At 36.4% G+C, this 19,417-nt stretch overlaps 1 protein-coding gene across 4 annotated transcripts in view; it reads left to right on the forward strand.

The window, feature by feature from the left end:
- The window catches only part of LOC128018541 (sodium-dependent phosphate transporter 2), a 41,771-nt gene that overhangs the window by 6,746 nt on the left and 15,608 nt on the right, over positions 1 to 19,417 (forward strand). For all 4 annotated transcript variants that reach the window (XR_008184903.1, XM_052604112.1, XM_052604111.1 and 1 more), the window contains exons 2-4: positions 16,745 to 17,283; positions 17,681 to 17,821; positions 19,244 to 19,329. Coding sequence is in view for 3 of the 4 variants with exons in the window: in XM_052604112.1 (XP_052460072.1) it covers positions 16,995 to 17,283; positions 17,681 to 17,821; positions 19,244 to 19,329 (516 nt within the window). In the remaining variant the exon portion in view is untranslated. The remainder of the gene's footprint in view (positions 1 to 16,744; positions 17,284 to 17,680; positions 17,822 to 19,243; positions 19,330 to 19,417) is intronic.

The raw sequence follows: 19,417 nt of genomic DNA on the forward strand, positions 1-19,417 counted from the left end.
CACACACACACACAAAACGCTTTCTCACTTGAATTAAAGAGGTTTTAGTCTGAATAAAATGCTAGTAGCAGGATTATAAAATGAATAGATGCGATTATGATCATTTGATAAAATGAAGAGAGCGCGCCATACTTTTGAGGTCATTTTACTTTGTTGACAGTTTCCAATCCCGCACGGAGAACGCTGAACGCGCCTCTTTAAATGGTTTTGTGGTGCTCGTTGTTGTATTTTAAAGCACAATTGCAATGTTTTCAACTGACATTATTGTATAAAATTATCCGAAATGTGGAGCGCGTGTGACTGCGCTGCACATTAAGTGAACTACATCGGCGCTGCTGCACCAAAACACTGTTGCTCACATTAATTTGATCCTGCTGGATTCTGTCCTAGAAAATGTCAGATTTTTAAAAATCCGTCATACAGCGCATTAGATCGTGACAGTGCATGCGTGCAGACGAGGATGAGCGAGCGGGGCTTTGGCTAGATTTATTTGGAGGTTATTGCTCATGTCTCATTCGGCACAAATCGAAATGTTTCCATATTCGCAATGTATTTGAATGTTAAACTATTATTTATAATGTAAACTAGGCTTGTACTTAACACGCATTTGCATATAGACGGAAAAGATGATCCTCTTCATATGAGCAAAAACGTCCTTGGCATAACAGCAGAGTGGACCGGTATACTACGGTCTATTTAAACTGACCAGTGTAACCTTTTAATGTTTAGTTGACATTTTATTTTGATAATGAACAGACTGCGATGTAAGTTTGAATCGCTAGAATATACGTGTGCAGCAGGCTCCTGGGCGATCGAAACAGCTGAGACATTAAAAAAAATATATATTTTCCGCAAAAGTGTTTACTTTCATTTGTGCACACTCACAATAAAAACAGAAGATTTGTGATCTTGTAAAATAAAGCAAACAAACAGAATGCGTTGTCATCCTTTTTTTTTTTTTTTTTTTTTTTGTGAACTTATGGAGCGCCCACACTTCTGTTTTAAATCCGTTAATCTTAATTAGCCTATTTAAGTCGGATATATTTCGCATAGCCTATTTAAAAAAAAAAAAAAAAAAACATGAAAACAAATTGTTATTTTTATGTTGGGCCTATTACTTAGTAGGCTATAAATTTTCCTTAAAGCATCCCATTTTGTCCCAGGGCTTAGAACCTGTGCCCTAGTCAGGTCCATGCAGAAACTTGTGAACGATGCTCGGCGTCATCGTTTAGTGACAGCAGTGAATGCTCCAGGAATGTGTCGGCCACAGCGCCTATTAATCGCTGTTTTGAATCCAGCAATTATTTATTTAGAAATGATAAGATCTGATTATGACAAGTGTGGTATAAAAGCTTTGTTTATTAGAGGAATAATAGGTTAACTGGAAAATGTTAGATCGCGACTATGCTTTTGGACCCCATAGTCTTCATTTACGCGGCTTTGTTCTGGTTTGCCGGCTGGTCATGAATTTCCACAAATTCAGTATATTTAGGCATTGTTTCTTTTCCTAAATCTTCATCGTCTAACCCTCTAATTTCCCAGGTTTATTTTATTATCTTTCGCTTTTAATAACTGTTTTCGCATCTCTTACTGTGGTAAACATGGGAAGGGAAATTAAAGATTTCATGAATTAAGAATTCGTTCGATTTATTAATTTGTTCCCTTATTTCACTTAAATCATGGGTTATTTAGGGAACAAAATTAATGAAACATGGACAATTGCCACATTAATAATTCGTAGGAATGAATTAACAAGTTGTAGGAATGAATAGACTGTCCTGTCACTGTGTCCCGCAGCCCTGCAAAGCGCACGATATAAAACCGTTATCTGATGAAATGATTAGTAACTATTTCTATTGCATTTAATGTTGAAGAACTTTTATGTTGTTTCTATTTTAATGTTCTTTAAAGTTTAAATCACATTTAAAGCTTAATTTGTACATTGTGAATGAATGATGATGCTTTTATATATCGTCACCGTCACTCACAGCCGCTCGCACGTGTTGAGTGCGCATGAGCCGCACGCAGCCCAACATTGAATCGGTTAACCGACCATCGATAGCCTTAATCGATTGCATCTCTTATCGACAATTAATCGATCATCGATTAATCGTTGACATCCCTAAAGTGAACTATGAGGGCAAACAAACAAAACAGAAACAAAATAATTGTTCATTAATCATAATCGAGGTAAAATTTTCAGTTAATCGAGGTTTTGACTTTAGGCCATAATCGTCCAGACCTACCCATGTTAACAGATTGCAGCGTTCACACTGCACGAGGTTAGTTCCTTAAGACCCGTGGGATTGCTTGTGATAAAGATTTTAATGCAAAGAGAACAAGACTGTTTCTGTCGGTGATGCTTTAATTTTAAATATTTTCAATATCCTAACAAGAAAAGTAGGCTAATTATTGTGTTTAAATATTTTGCCGCTTGCTTGATCAGCATATACAAAACTAGAAGTCAAATACAAGAACAATGCGTTGTTTATATTTCTTGAGTTTAAACTAATGTCTATGATTATGAAAGACTGTTACTTTTCTGTGATAAAAGACTCACAATGCTAAAAAAATAATTTGTGCCAAAAAGAGGAGTCGGGTCTGTTGTTCGTGAAAATATGTTCTGAAAGATTCCTTAATAAGCTTTGTTCGGGATGTTTAACTACTTTAGGAGCCCTAAGGACTGCCATGGTGAAAACATCATTTGAAATCTCCTGAAATTTGCTACAGTATGTATGGGTCAGTGTTTTGATTGCAGAAGAGTTTGGCAAAGGTTTACTAACACACAATAAAACACAACTCCAGGTATATTTTTGATGAGGATATGACAATGCAAAATGGTTAAAATCTCTAAAAAGTCTATGTTGAATGATAAAGACCCTTTATTAATAATTTACTTTTAAAACTAAAATATAAGTACATAAACCGATTAATCATAAAAATAATCGACATCATAATTTATTATCAAAATAATCGTTAGTTGCAACCTGAATGATGAATAATAATCAATGTCGTTTTGTCAAAAGACCCGGTACTTCGGTACCAATTCGGTACAAAAAAAATGTAAATGTGACGGTACCAGGTTTCTTTAAGTACCGGTAGTACCAAGGTCCCGTTCAAACCCGGTTCTTGACGCATACAGCGCTATGATTTCGGCGAAGCAGAAAATGAGGACGTAATCTCAAAATCCAGTCATGAAAATGAAACTATGAAAATATGAAAAAATGTCACAGAATTTGTCAAAGTTAGCATAAATTAATCAAATAATATCTCCATATGGACCAATATCGGTAAATGTTAAGCCGCAAAAGTTGTTTAAAATATGCATGTTCTGTGTGTCTTTGTGTGAATGATTGAATGGCAGAGACGTGCGGATTTGTTTACTACATAGACTGAACCGCATGACGCTTGCATTAATTTTAGCATTTGAGCTTCAGAGTTCTCTCTCCATCAAGCGATCTGTACTTTTCGATTCATGGCAATGTACGCACAGCGCATCTGTATTTGACGCTCTATAAACTGTGTGAAGGCGCACGACTCACCGTCGCTTACTCATACATGCAAAGAGAGAGAGAGCGAGAGTCTTACCACGCTGAATCGACACGCTACATGTAAACTATATTCTTTGTTTTTCCAGTAGTGGGCGGAGCTAATGCGCAAATGGCAATTTCATTGTATGGCGTTCATTTATTACCATCCCTGTTTTGATTTCAGCAAACCTAACGCATACAACGTGATTAATATTCATCATGAACCCAGCAGCTCATCAATCAATGGTGCATTTTTATTTGTTAGTATGGTAGTAGAATTAGTAGCAGTATTATCTTTTAATAATTATTATGATATATTACTATTTTTATTTTGTATTTTTTTTACAGAAACCCTCAATGACCAAAAATGTTTTAATCATTACCACCAGCCTTAAGTTCAGTTAAAATGATAAATATGCATTCATTAAAAGTTCATTTTTTCATAAAGGCATTGTGCTACTAAATATTACTATTATTTAGTCAAATGTATTTGATACTGCCAGCACTGTTGAAAAAATTAATAAAACTTTATTTTTTAAAGAAATAAATCACAAAATATTTCTTCCATGTTTTAATTTTAATAGCAAATACCCTTTATTTACCAAAAATAAAATGTTTAAATTTCATAAATTAAGACTTTGAAATTAAATTTTGGTGAAACTTGATTACTGGTTTTAATAATTATATAACTTGAAGAAAAACTTTAAACACAATTGTAAAGAAGTATAAAGAATGGCATTGGTTTTATTTTTAGTGATAAAAAGTTTAATTTTACAAAAAAAAAAATGTAATTGGCATATTTTTGTGTTTTGCTTTGGTACCGAAGTTGGTACAGAGAACCGTGGATTTTCACTGGTATCGGTACCGAATACTGAAATTTTGATATCATGACAACACTAAATCAATGAATGCCTAAAAATCGATCATAAGATTCTGTATTAAACGTGTATGTGAATGTTTCTACACACATGCAGAGATGTCTTTAGAACGAGTATTTCATGGTGCATCATGTGCAGCAACATTTGTTTTGTGTACATATTGTAATAGGGTCAAACAGCAACAGTCTCTAGTGTTTATGTAGCCGGGCATACATTAGATAAGTGTTGGGTTGTTGAACTTGAAAGATGGTCTGACTCTTGATTCAAGCCAATTTGTCGTTTTTGGTCTTAGCGATTTATGAGTTTTATTAACAAAAGCTTTAGTTAACATTAACCAATGCAAAGTGAACAAACAGTTTGAACTTTAAAGGCAGTTCAAATATTATAGATGGGTGGGTGCTTTTCACCCACAGCATTTTATGTCCAATTCTCAACTGCAAAGGTGGCACAGATGAACTTCTGGAGTGGCACTGAAGTGTCGTTACACCGATTAAGTGCTGCTCAGAGCTGGCATTTACACAGCAAGTACAACTGTATACTGTGATAGCAGGGGCTGAAGTGAAATCGAGCAGGCATGATTTAATCCTTAATTTAACTGTGTAAAGAAGACGCCTTAAGCAATTATACTTTTAGATTTTAGTTTTAGATCTCTATCAAATATGGCAAATTTACACTCCAAAGATAGATCAGAAGCACTTCTGAAGTGGCATTTAGGTGTCTTTCTTTACACACACAGTTTAATACTATTTGTCAGAGGTTTTTAGACTGCAATCACAGAGTGGGTCAGAGCTGGCATAATTTAATCTGACTTTTTTACAGCATTTTATACAACATCTTTACACTGAATTCCAAGCAGACATGCATGCACGGAGCAGGCTGTGAAAAGACACTTCAGTAGATTTCATATGGGAAAATGTTTTGCATTTCGATCAAATATTAAATTTAAAGATTTTATTTACATTTTAATTGTATATTAATTTCTTATTTTTAGCGTGAGTTTAACTTTTGAGGCTGATAATGTAAAAAAATATATATATTTGTTTAAGGGACAGTTTGATAGTGGTTTGTTATACCTTGAATTAAGAAATGAGACCGTGCTTTCCACAATACCGAAGTGAATTACCCATCTTCCATGTCCCCTGTTGCTGTTCTCACAATACTTTACATACGCTCTCTCTCTCTAAGCTTTGATGCCAGTACTCACAACACAGCCTTGTGTGTATCCCCGACAACATTTGGACCTTCAGTTGGCATTCTCAAAGAAAGGCACATTGCCCATTTACCGTGCCCAATGCTGCACTAAAGGAACAGTAAGTCATTGATATGTCTGAGGAACTGCTCTTTAAACACAATGACTTATTCTCTGTAAAGGGACATGACGGTGCTGTGAAGATGTTGGAACAGGTTATGGTACTGTTTGTAGCACAACGTTGTGGCTGAATTCCCACCTAAGAGACATTTAAACAACAACAAAAAAATAACATGACAAATGGGAGGAGCTGACCACATTAGTCTCTCATTGATTATGAAATAGCGAAGTTCTGACATTTCTTTTTAAGCAAGAATGTGGAACGTTGTGTTGAACGTTTGGCTTGTTGACATGAATTCATTGACTCCATTAAGCTATCATGAGGATGAATGGGTTTTTGAATGAATTGCTGTGGCTCAATTTATGACCAGGTTAAGTGGTGTGGTTGTTTAGGTTCTTGCACATTCTTGTTTAGGTTTTGAGTAACTCTAATTATGCCCTCCTATAAATTATTTGGAGGAATCCACAGAGCCTAACCTTGCTGCTGTTTACTTAAGGTAACAGGAGGAAGAAAAGAAACGGCCTGTACATGCCCTTCTGACCATCAAACAAGTTTGTGCTTTGTGTTTGTACTTTAGTGTGTGTAAAGGACTGAAGAACTCTTTTAGTCACATGGAAATACATGGCTGCTTCTTGTTGTCTGGCTGTCACTCCTCGGCAACTGGCACCAGTCCCAGATGACACTGTAGGACTGCATGCTAACTGGGGAAATGGGTGAAAATTTCAGACTTGTCAGTAAATAGTGTGCAGCTCTATCATCAGTCTGTCATCACTGAATCTTTTAGTGGTGAGATTGCACAATTGTGAGAAAAAAAAAATCTGCCTGATGCATCGAGATAAAATGTAGGTCTATAACCAAAGTCATCATGACTGTAGTTCTCATTTCTCTTGGTATGTTAGTATAAGGTACAAAGACAGGTCGGCAGTAGCCATGGGCTGCCTCTAGTGCACTAGTTGTTGCTGTAGGCACTGTCACTGCGCAGTAAGAAAGAACTTAATATTGTCAAATATGAGAAAATCTCACCGAAATGACCAGCAGACTTGCAGATGTTTTAAAAGAGAGCTCTTCCCTCCTTCAGGGTGTAAGCAAGAATGTTTGAAATAAAGCTTTCATCAGAAGGAGCTGAAGAAAAAAAAAACTACAAACATGTTTTATTATTATTTTATTATTTTATCTAAGAGTTAAAGACACCATGAAATGAAAATGTAAATTTTGGGGCTTTTAGTCTGTGTGTGACTGTTAGCTTAAAGGTTTAATTTAAGCTAGTCTACTTCTAAAAGATGACTAAACATTAAATAATAATAATAATAAAAGTGTTGTTCCATGCAAATGTTGCATGTATTTTATTATTCAAATATAGTCTTACATTCTTGCATTATATTATTGATATTAATATTTGAGATATCAGTTTGCCTATGTAATGGACATTGGTTATGATCATCTTTGAAATCTCCTTTAAAGACCATATTTAACAAGGTACACACAAAAGACTTAAACAGGAAGCAACACAACCCATTTTACACAATACAGAAGTTTGTTGCATGTAACTTTACTTTTTTTTTCTTTTTTTCTTTTTTTGTTAACAATATAAAATTGCCCCTACAATGCCACTTTTTTGAATATAGATTTGACCCTTTTAATAAGACTTACTTTATTTCTGTACAGTTATCAGACACCTACACCTTTTAACCTTAAGCCCCCCCCCCCCAAAAAAAAACGATATATATATATATATATTTTCAATTGCATTCTAGCATTTTTTTATTTTATTATTTTCTTTTCTTGATAAGAACATGCAAAAAAAAAAAAAAAAAAAAAAGGCCTATACATACATCTGCATTTCATCCATGACTAGTATCATAGCATTTTAGCACCACACCAGAAAAACATGGTTCATTGCCATATAAAAAAAAAATGACAAGCCCTTTTGGTATACCTCACATCTTTAAGAGTAAATATGCCGACACTAGAAGAAAACTGCACTTATCAAAGCCATTTCATGGGGTCTTTAATTATAATTTAGTAGGCTTAATAGTAGCGCAAGGCCTTTTCATTGGCATTTCCTATTCAACCACAGGTCTTAATTTGGACATTTATCACACTGTGAGCTGTGTGGTTTCATGACATTTAACAGTGTAACACCTAAGCTTTCCAATGCGCTCAAACTGGGAAACGTGAATGGGAGCCTCTAAAATAATATTTTCCATAAAGCGTGCACTAAAGCACTTATTACTCATGCCCGAACCGCACAGACAGAAAAGACCATCTAAAAATCTCAAATTACGGCTTGGCACTCGTGGAGGAGTGGTTTGCAGTCGAGGGTGTCTGTGTGCATTTTGTTCCTGTTCGTATTCCAGTGAGGGTGTTTTGTATGTATTACAGTTGATGATAGAATATGTGCATAGACATCTGGTTGCTCTTTTCTCTGAACAGCCTCATGTGTCACGACTATTTCCAGCACCCTAGGGTCCGCTTAGGAAGTGATCACCCTGCTATCAGTGCAAAAGCAGCTATTGGCAGATATCTGAAACCATCAATGTCTGTCCGGGGGTTATAATATAGTGAAGCGTCATTGTTGACTTTGAGCACTTCTTTGATGTAGGAGTCTGTCACGGCCTTAACATATAAAGTCTGAAAACATGATGAAAAACATGCTTGTGAATCTTTGATTGATTTGATTCATGATATTCATATTGATTTAGAATTTAAATTAATTTATTTTACGTAAATAACTGGCCGCCATCTCTTATGAATTAAAATATAGTAATATTTATTAGTATGAATATTTTATTATTATTTAAAATGTTTCAAGATTGATGCAGTTCACTTAACAGGATTTTTGTATTGAATACATAATTTATTTATCATTCCACCTCTGAGAAAATGCAGGTGTTGCACTGCATCAGTCCAATAGAATTTCATTAATAAGCTAATCCATTGAAAAAAAGTGTCTCATACAGCTCCGGCCTCCGGGGGGGTGAATAAAGGCCTCCTGTAGTGAATCAATGCGTTTTGTAAAACATATCCATATTCAAAACTTTATAATCACTTGAATCTAGCTTGTGCTCACTGTTGTAAAACAAACAATTAGTGACCATTGTTTTGTTTTGATCTCTACACAGCGTTTCTGCTTGGGTCACTTCTGAGCAGCACATGAGCAAAGCTGACCTCATACACTATTCCCCCGAAACTGCTTCATTTACAACAGTGAGCGCAAGCTAGATTCAAGTGATTATTTTTCGAATATGGATATTTGTCTTATAAAAACATAGATTTGCTACGGAGGCCTTTGTTCACCCCCTGGAGCTGTGTGAGATTTTTTTAAATTTTTTTTTAATGGATGTGATTTTTATTAAACTTCTGATGCAGTGCAACACGCGCTGATTGCTGAATGGCATCAAATGGCTTGAAAGATCAAAGACAATTTTTAAAATTACTCCAACTGGATTCATCTGAAAGAAGAAAGTCATATACACCTATGATGTCTTCATGGTGAGTCAATTATGGCCTAATTTTAATTTTGGGATGAACTAACCCTTTAAGTTAATATTTAAATACTAAGTAATGTATAATTTAACACAGTTAAATGCAATTTTTATCCAATTTTAAAAATAATATTTGCTGATTCTACAGTTTGTACGTTATAATGCCTCATTTTGCTTTTAGCATTTAAAATTTAATAGAATGGAATACAGAATGGAATATATAATGGCAGTATCAGCCAGAATATTAAAATGAATACATCCCTGTTGAAAAATGAAACCGGAGAGTCATTTGTAATGTCATCTTATCTGACACAATGGACACTGTGAACATTGTAAACACACAGGCTGTTATTCTGTGGTTTTCAGTCTATTTCCTCAGCTCAAAAAGGGAAGAGAAGGTCAAGTTGTTTTATTGCATTCTGCGCGTGTCATTTGTTTGTTTACAGATTTCAGACTAACCGTATATTATTTCCAGTGATGCCCGAGACCACAAAGACTTGTTTAGAGGATCTTGGTGCTACAGGACACAAGTTGATAAAGCACAAGTTGATAAAAGTGTTGTGTTTCCGAACACTGCGTGATGTGCTGCCGGTATTGTGGTTAGACTATGAGATTGATGAGTCCCAGAATTGCTTCTGACAGGCTGTCATCCCCTTCTGATGGCACATGTTGGAGAGAGTACTCCTTTAACTGCAGCCATCACCTATAGCTACTGTCTCTGCACCGGATGAATGATTGTTACTGGAGGCTTGGCTATTTTAAGGACTGAGAGATGGATAGAGTGAATCAGCTCGGGGCTGCAGACATCCCTCAAGTGTCAGCGGCGTGGGGCAGTCGGTGATGTGCTGGGGAGGGTTAGTCGGTCTTCATGTTCTCTGGCTTTTGTTTTTGTCTGAGTATTCAGAACAAGAGAGGTGGATGGAGGGGGCACATGGTCATGATATCATCATCATGAAAGCACTGATTGTTCCAAACACTGCAAGAAAGAAAGAAAGAAAGAAAGAAAGAGAAAAAAAAAGAAAGGGAGGGAGGCAAACAACAGCTAGTAAATGTTTCTGTGTGTAGGGCAGACTTGGAGTTTCTATTTGGTGTGTTTATGTATATGTGCTCACATATAAACATGTTTCACAGGCAATATTCAAAGTGGCAGGGAGTATCTTGTGTGGCCAGCAACTGCTGTGAGCATCTCATCCTCATGGACTGCACTAGATTTGCCAGTTGTAGCTGTGAGATGTTACTCCACTCTTCCACCAAGGCACTTAAAAGTTCCTGGACATTTCTTGGGGGGACGAGTGGATACATGTGGTTTCATTCCTTTCTTCCTGTAGCTTATGGATCTCACATTACGGACCTTGGCCACTTCTGCAGTCAGTAAGCGTCCTTGCAATAGTCAAGTCAACTTTATTTATATAGCGTTTTACACAAAAGAGATAATTTCAAAGCAACTGAACAACAATAATTAGGAGAACACTGTGTCAATAATGAAAAATGACAGTTAAAGGCAGTTCATCATTGAACTCAGTGAGGTCATCATGCAGCTCAATTCAGTTTAAATAGTATCTGTGCAATCATTTGCAATCAAGTAAACAATATCGCTATAAATGAAGTGTCCCCAATTAAACAAGCCAGAGGTGACAGCGGCAAGGAACCAAAACACCATCTGTGACAGAATGGAGAAAAAACCTTGCGAGAAATCAGGCTCAGTTGGGGGGCCAGTTCTCCTCTGACCAGATGAAACCAGAAGTTCAATTCCTGGCTGCAGCAAAATCAAACTGTGCAGAAGAATCATCCGTTTCCTGTGGTCTTGTCCTGGTGATCATCTGAGACCAGGTCTTTACAGGGGATCTTTCTCTGTCTTTGAAATGAAAAAAGAAAATTATATGAAAAATATCGGATATCGGCAAAGATCCAATATCGTGCATCCCTACCAATAATCCATAAGACTGAAAAGTCATGCAAAAAAAAAAAGCAAGTTCATTGGTCGAAAGGTGTGGGAGCCCTACATAATGAGGACATATGAAACCAGATGCCACTTTATTGTTCACTGCTGAGGATTACTGTGAGACTCATTCATCCTTCAGTCCTTCCTTTCTTAAAAGACAGCAGCCATTCTAGGAACCTGAAGTGCAAATTAACATGCACAATGATGTATATGTACAACAAGCCTTTTTAGCTTAGGTTGTACTTGTATTGTCCAGCTAATAATAATAAGATGAAGAAGAAGAATAGATGATGATTGTAATAATTGTTACTACTACTACTACTACTAATAATAATAACTGATATTATTCTTATAATTTATATATCTATTATTATTATTATTATTATTATTTGGTTTGCTCTTATATGTATTGTTAAAATATGTATGGAATAAAATTATTTTCCTGTGTATCTCATACGAATGAGCTTACCTGCTTGTCACTGAATCTCTTGTCAAGGGAGCTTGCATATCCTATAATATTGACATATTTTATACTATTGTGTTTGTCTGCTGCTCCACCCTGAGGTGAGATAATTATGTGTGGTTTTATTTTAAATGTTTTCTCTTCCGTTTGATTGTGTGTATTTGATACTACATGCCTTTAGAGAAACATAATGCAGATATAATGGAGACAGCAGTCAGAGTATAAACCACAGAATGTCCTTGGTGTGACTGCATGCCTTTTCCTGACTGTTGGAAATTGTTTACCCACCCCTCCATCTCTCTCCCTGCTCTAACTGGCTTGATCTCCCCGTCGCTCCTTCTTCCCATGGTGCGTTCGCCAATCAGATCCACCGCTCACATTTAATGCGTGTATGATTGGCTGGCAACCTGTGATGCTGCTGCCTCTGTTTAAGAAGCAGTCTAGACTGCAGTGACAGGTCTTTCAGTGAGAATCGAGCTGCTGTTGTCCTGCAGCACGTCTAACTTTCATCTGGCAATTTCTTATTCTACATCTTACAGAACATTGTGATCTTTTCTTTATCTGAATCAATTCACCGGTCTCGTTGCTCCTCTTTCACTGTCATAAGTCAGCACATCAGCTGAGCCGTTTCCCATCGTTTCATTCATGATCCCTTACGTTTAATCTGCCATCTCCCATTTCTCCAATCGTCTTCTAACCCCACTTTTCAGAAAGGTTCTGTATGGGCCTCATATATTGGACAGGTCTCTTGTCAAAGGGGAATGCTTTGTAAAAACTAGCTAGAATACATTGTTATTATTATGCATGAAGGGACCACACACATCTCTCTTCCTGTGTTTAGCAATCGAATTATTAGCTGAATGATTTTTATATGCAAATTAGTTAGTATTATGGTGATATTCACCTCACAGTTCTTGTTTTGTGGCTTAGGGGATTATATTGTTGAATATCCCACAGTGTAATAATTTTCTAGATTTTTTTTAATATCCATGTAAAGCTGTGACGTGCATAATGAACCATTGATCCAGAGAGTTTACTAGAGTTTTTACATCCTAATGTACATGAAATATATTGTTGGCAATTTAAATTTGTGTTTTGTTTCTACTGTTGATGTATGGGCGCTTAAAGGTACAGTTCATCCAAATATACACATTCTGTCAATCTTTACTCACCCTCATGTTGATTCTAACCTGTTTGACTTTCTTCTGTGAAACACAAAATGTATTTAGCAATTTTTATTTCCTTGTTTCCTCTATACAATGGATGTCAGTAGTGACCAAATACTAATTAGCAGAAGAAAGACATTGACAAAGGTTTGGAACAATGTAAGGGTAAGTAAATGATGACAGAATCTTAATTTTTGGGTGAAATCTCCCTTTAAGTAGGTCTTGAAAAGTAGCTGTTATTCTTGTCTGAGACTGATTGCATTTCTCACATTTAAAAAAAGGGAAAACGTATAATAATGCAGATTATTGTTGATATCAGTTTAATCTTTTTGAAAAAGGTGATTGTTTTCTCTTAACATGAGTCAATTCCACAACAGTAGGAGTAATAGGCTATGACAGGAGCTGTCAGCAAATGAATCACTAAAGCTGTTTCACAGATTTCTTAAGAGCTGAAGAGCCAAAAACCAATAGACCTCAAATATCAGAGAGCAGCAGAAGCATCCAATTTCATCCAAAATGTCTCAGCTTATCGCCCTGTCCTGATGTCACATGGAGGTATCAGTCTTTTGGCTTTGCATCAGTTTTCACAAAATGTTTCGTAACCATTTAGTTCTAAAATGCAGTCCTCTTTAAAATCAAGTGCTGTTGTTTAGTATGGAAGAAACATAAATCTCAAGTGCTTTATTTCCTGAAAAACCCACAGACATTGCTTGAATGGTCTCATTTAGATGTTTATCGATTTAGCATTGCTTTATGCAGTTAATGTTCAGCTGTACATATCATTTACACACACACACACGCATTTATATATCACGATACAGCAATTCTGTGATAATCTATATGTTGCTAGACACTCCTATAATGATGCATCACAATATCTGTCTCACTTTGAAAACAAAATGCAGGTTTTCTCTTTTTAGAGAGAAAGATAGTAGTACATTGAAAACTTTGAAAATACTAGAAATCAACTATAAATCTAATGGTCTAAAGCAAGAGGTTCTGAAAATTAAAATGTTCATAATCTTGTAAAAAAAATATATCACACATGAATAAATCTGTATATATTAAGTGATTTAATTTAGGGATGCACGATCATGGTTTTTCATGGCCGATACCGATTTTTTTTTTAAAAGCAAACTGGCCGATACCGATTTTTGTTTTTATCTTTAAGCAACAAACAAGATAGAAGGAAAGTGTGCATAAACAGATGTTTATTTGTTATTTACTAGGCCAAACTGGCTTTTGGCTATTGAAAACAATAACCGTAACCATTTGAAATTAACAGCAGTAACTGCACAGTAAGGGTTAGCCTACATTCAATACAAACATAGATGGTATAAACATCAGCATTTAGCTTTTGTTTTTGTATTGGGTTGAAACTACATAGAACTGTCCTTATATCAAAAGATTAACTGTAACCATGTGAAATTAAAGGCAACAACACAATCAACATACATTAAATAAGATGTATCTCAATCAGTATTCAGTATTTTAGTCTTTACCAGTTAGACTAAATAAAAGTATGCTACATAAATGATTGCAAAATGTTAAAATCAAATTATGTTGGTGCGAATAAAACAAAGATGCAAAGTACATGTATTTCATTCGTTCAATAAAAAAATAAATAAATTGAGGTGATGATTAACATCTACCGTAATTCCTCAAATAAAACCCGGGGCTTATTTACCTGAACTGCAGAAGGTAACAGGCTTTTATTTGAAGCAGGCTTTTATAAGAGGCAGGCCTTTATTTCTAATTCCATCTGTTTGATAAGTAATTGTTTTAAATAACCAGTTTTAAATTAAAAGCGATAGCGTTCCAGTGGACAGAGATCATAACATTAGCACAGAATCAGTTCAGAATCAATCACCAAAAGAATCAGTTTGGTTCAGACACGCTCTGTGTCAGTCTGCTTCATGCTGAATCACGCATGCGCAGTAGCATCAGCTCCTCGAATCGGATGCGTCCGACAGAAACGATTCTCGGTTCAGTGTGGGCCGTTCACATATCGCACCTAAAAACGCGTGGAATACCGCACGCCTACATTGGAAATAACGAACTTGAGCACAGAAGACGCGATATGTGAACGGCCCCTAAGTGACTGGTGATCCAAAAACCGATGCAACCGGTTCTTGAGAATGAAAAACGCTCCGCTAGTGGGCGTGTACATTCGTTATCTGGCTCAGCTGCACAAATTTTCCCCCCACCTTTATTTAAGACCGGTCTTTTTGTACATTTTATTACAAGTTGTCCAACAGTGCCTTTTAAGTAAATACAATATCAGCATAATTTTTTATATCGGCTAATGCCGATTTTGGAGGCCGATAATGATAACGTCCTGATGGTATCGTTCAAACCCAATAAAAAATGAATAAATAAAAAAGTTTACCTGAAAAATGTGTTCTGTCTGATTTATTGCCCTATCAATATTTTGTCCCACTCCTATTTAAAATTAATAGTAACATTATTTTACTGTCACTTGACAGTTGACTTTTTGATCAATTTAATGCATCATTGCTGAAAGAAAACCCAAACTCCTTAACCCTAAAGTAAATATTGATTAATATAATTTATATGTATTCAATATCTTTTCCATATATAGGTTTTTAACAGCCCTCCAGTTGGGATGCAACTTTTATTTTAATGTCATCGCATGTGTCATCATTTGTGCGTACAGCCTGTGCTAGTTGGGCTGCGTGAGCTGTCCTCAGGCTGTATGTTGTACTTGACATGCTCTTTACACAGGTATATATTAGGTTAGTTTTATTCATAGGTGAAATGTATGATATCTGCACCTGGTTGAATTGGAAAAATGACAGTTTCAGACATTATTCCACCCATTTTTCTCACATCTAAACCAAGGGTGACTTAAAACATAAATATGACTTCTGTACAAACCATCCTTTGTGACAAAGTCAGCAACCATGTGATGTTTGATATGTGAGGTGTTGACATTCACGTGACTATTGCACACAATTAGTAAATACCCTGAGCATGTATTAGTCTGGCTTTCTCTCTGTTTACATTTAATTCCCTTTAAACAACAGGCTTAGTGAAGTGAAATAATTTGTGCTGTTGTCCCCCCTCTGAGTCGACTTTGGTATCACTGAGCAGTGATTTTACACCCACTACATTGCAGGTTTGGCCTGTGGTTAGGAGGGATGCCCTGTAATTCTACAGGTGATGGTTTTGACGTAACTATACGATCATATACTGTGTCTTTGTAATGCTTCAAAGTCCATTCAGTCATCAGCTGTTGACTGATGCTCTAAATACTGTACTGTCCCCCCGTGGTTTGGGATCAGTCGTTCCAATAAACAGGACTGATCAGATTTCACAGAGCACATAGTGGCCCATTTACAGACCTGCCGTTTTCCAATGAATTTGACCCACTAAGATTCTTAGAGTGGGGAAAGCAGGAAGCGAGGAGGCTGTAAGCAGGTATTAGGGGCTGCGACTGCAGTGTTGCACAGTGCAGCTGAAACACGACTAGCTGTACTGCTTCGGCTCGGTGGGAGACTAAAATCTGAATTACTGCGATGTTACATTCTGTTGTGGACGTACACTTTTAGTCACGTTGTGTCCTGGGCACACCTGAATGCTTCGCCCTTGGTGTCGTGTAAGATGGCCAGTTAATGTAAGTGCTTAAGTGTTTGTTTTTTGCCTGTTTTATGTAATGCTATTTGATGTTTTATTTCAAACCTTGAAAACACACTTTTTTTTTGTTAAACCAATAATTATATTTTACACTTACATACAATTTTTACATTAAACCTTTTATTGTTTGATGTTGAGAAAAGTGTCCTAAGCCTGTATTGAAATTATTTTTCCTAGGTTTATTGTTCCTTGACATCACCAACACCTTTCTCCAACTTTTCCATTTCCCATGGTCTTTTAGGCTACATTATGCAGTCTATAAGGAAATCTCAAATACTGTCTAATGATGTCCTTGTCTCTCTTGTTTTGACAGTTGAAGGCGTCTTTGTGGACAGGACACTTCGAGGGCCAAACAATGGAATGCTCTCTCCTGCCTACACTGCTCAGCACTCTACAGACTGAGGTTAAACGGCTTAGTTAGCAGTGTGCCTCTCCCCTAAGAACTCTTTTAGCTTGGGGAAAGTTTAAAAAAGGAGAATTTTCTTCATAGTACAACACATTAATCCAGTTCTTTGTAGTTGTTTTTTGGGATTCATTTTTGCTTTGTGTGAACACAAGTCAAGATGGATTTGGAACCGTACCTGTGGATGGTCGTGATTGGCTTCATTATAGCCTTCATCCTGGCATTTTCAGTGGGAGCCAATGACGTGGCTAATTCGTTTGGCACAGCAGTCGGGTCTGGGGTGGTGACATTACGTCAGGCCTGCATCCTGGCTTCCATATTTGAGACCCTTGGCTCCATGCTCCTCGGTGCCAAGGTCGGGGAAACCATTCGGAAGGGAATTATAGATGTCAGTTTATACAATGAAACTGTGCCGATACTGATGGCGGGAGAGGTCAGCGCCATGGTCGGTAAGTAATGGCTCATTTAAAGTTGAAACCTCAGTTTCGAAGATTAATGATGGAGAAGCTTAGCGAAGGCATTCGTATATTCGCTGTAGGCTGCCAGATTCTGGGAGTCATGATTACATGTTTTAGAGCAAGTTGTGATGAAGCATTTTAACCGTAAACGAGTAAAATATTTAAATAAAAAAATAGAACACTGCATGGATGGTTAAAATAATTTTAATTTTTTAAATGTATAAAATCTCACTGGGTAATGAAAAGCTACATTGTAATGTTTTTAATAGTATCCCTTCTAGAGTCTGCATTAGAAACAGAGGCGAAGAGAACATATGGCTGGAAGACTTTTCATTGTTTTGTTTTTTTTTGTTGCTCCACCTCCCACTCATATCCCCGTCATTTTCAGGGTCTGCGGTTTGGCAACTCATTGCCTCTTTTCTGAAGTTGCCCATTTCTGGAACTCATTGCATTGTGGGATCTACTATTGGCTTCTCCATGGTTGCTATTGGCACTAAAGGAGTACAGTGGATGCAGTTAGTCAAAATTGGTAAGAAAAAAAAAAGTCCATTATGCAATTCATTTTTATACTGTGGTAGTTATTTGCACACCAGAAAATTAAAAAACTGAGTGCTTAAGATCAGCCTTTTAGTGAATGTTTCTGCTCTTTAATTCTTTATTTGATGTCCTGTGTCCTAATTCATTTTACACTACTGTTCAAAAGTTTGGCAAAAAAAAAAAAAAACATTCAGTAAGGATGCATTAAATGGACCAAAAGAGATAGTAAGTGTAAGGTCCAGGCACTCGGCCCAAGGAAGGTATCCGGTGCTGGATGAAGGTGCTGGAAAAATTCTCAAAGATGAATCTTAAAGTAAAATATGCATACCTGACCTTAGAAAATACATAGTATGAAGTGAAGAGACACACAACACACTACGCCCTGATCCTCTTGCTGCAATCGTTTAAATACCTCAGACCGAGACAAAGACAGAAACTAACAATTGGAATTTGATTAGGTCAGGTCCCAGACCAGGGTAGTTTACACCTCAATGGGAACAGAAGGTAATTTACATGGAAGACCCTGGAAAAGGGCACTCCCATTACAGTAATCAAAATATCTCTTGACTCTTCGGATCTGTATTATCTTCTAATCTACTTTTGTAAGATTGAGACCATTGTACCGGTTGCACAGAGACATTTCCAATGATACTAGACATGAGTGTTAGTTCACTTGCATTCACATTTTCATGTGATCATTTTGAGCAGACTGAGTAGAAGGAAGAATGGGTGAAGGGATTTAAAATGAAACAAATGGCCAGAAGGAGAGGAGGTCTCCTGCTCCTCCACTCTGTGGGGTGTCTCGAAGATGCCTGTGTATGTTTGTATTGTCTGTTTCTCAGGAGATCAAAGTATCTCCGGTTCTTTCATCCTTACACTAAAGGCATTCATAATGTTACAGAAGATTTCTATTTCAATAAAATACTGCTCTTTTGAACTTTATATTCAAAATAAATCCTGAAAAATAAACCTCACAAGCATATTAAGCAGGAAAACTGTTTTCAACACTGATAATAATAACAATGCTTCTTGAGCACCAAATCAACATATTAGATTGATTTCTGAAGAATCATGTGACACTGAAGACTGAAAATTCAGCTTTGCCATAAAAGGAATAAATGTACATTTTAAAATACATGTAAATTATTTTTTAATTGAATGCAGTTATTTTTATTGTAATTATACTAGTTATACTAAACTTATTTAAAAAACATTCAAAAAAAATCTCAAGCATTTGAATGGTAGTGTATTGTTTCTGTGGAGGGATGTTATCTCATTTTTGTTGTTGATATATTGGTAACCGAGATGTGTAATTTATGTAACGTTGCCTGTTGGCCTTTGTGCCTCTAGCAGAATTATGTGTCCTTATATTGGCATGCTATTGATTTTAATAATCGCTGTTTATTTAATACAGTTGCTTCATGGTTCATCTCCCCTCTGCTGTCTGGTCTCATGTCTGGTCTGCTTTTCTTCATCATCCGATATTTCATTCTTAGCAAGGTGAGTCATGGGTCGACTATTACACCTGTCTTTCATCCCCTTACTTCAGTGATCATGCTTAGACAAATTTGACATCGGAATGGGAAAA

Source organism: Carassius gibelio, chromosome A8 (genome assembly GCF_023724105.1).
Source record: "Carassius gibelio isolate Cgi1373 ecotype wild population from Czech Republic chromosome A8, carGib1.2-hapl.c, whole genome shotgun sequence".
In the NCBI taxonomy this organism is placed as follows: Eukaryota; Metazoa; Chordata; class Actinopteri; order Cypriniformes; family Cyprinidae; genus Carassius; species Carassius gibelio.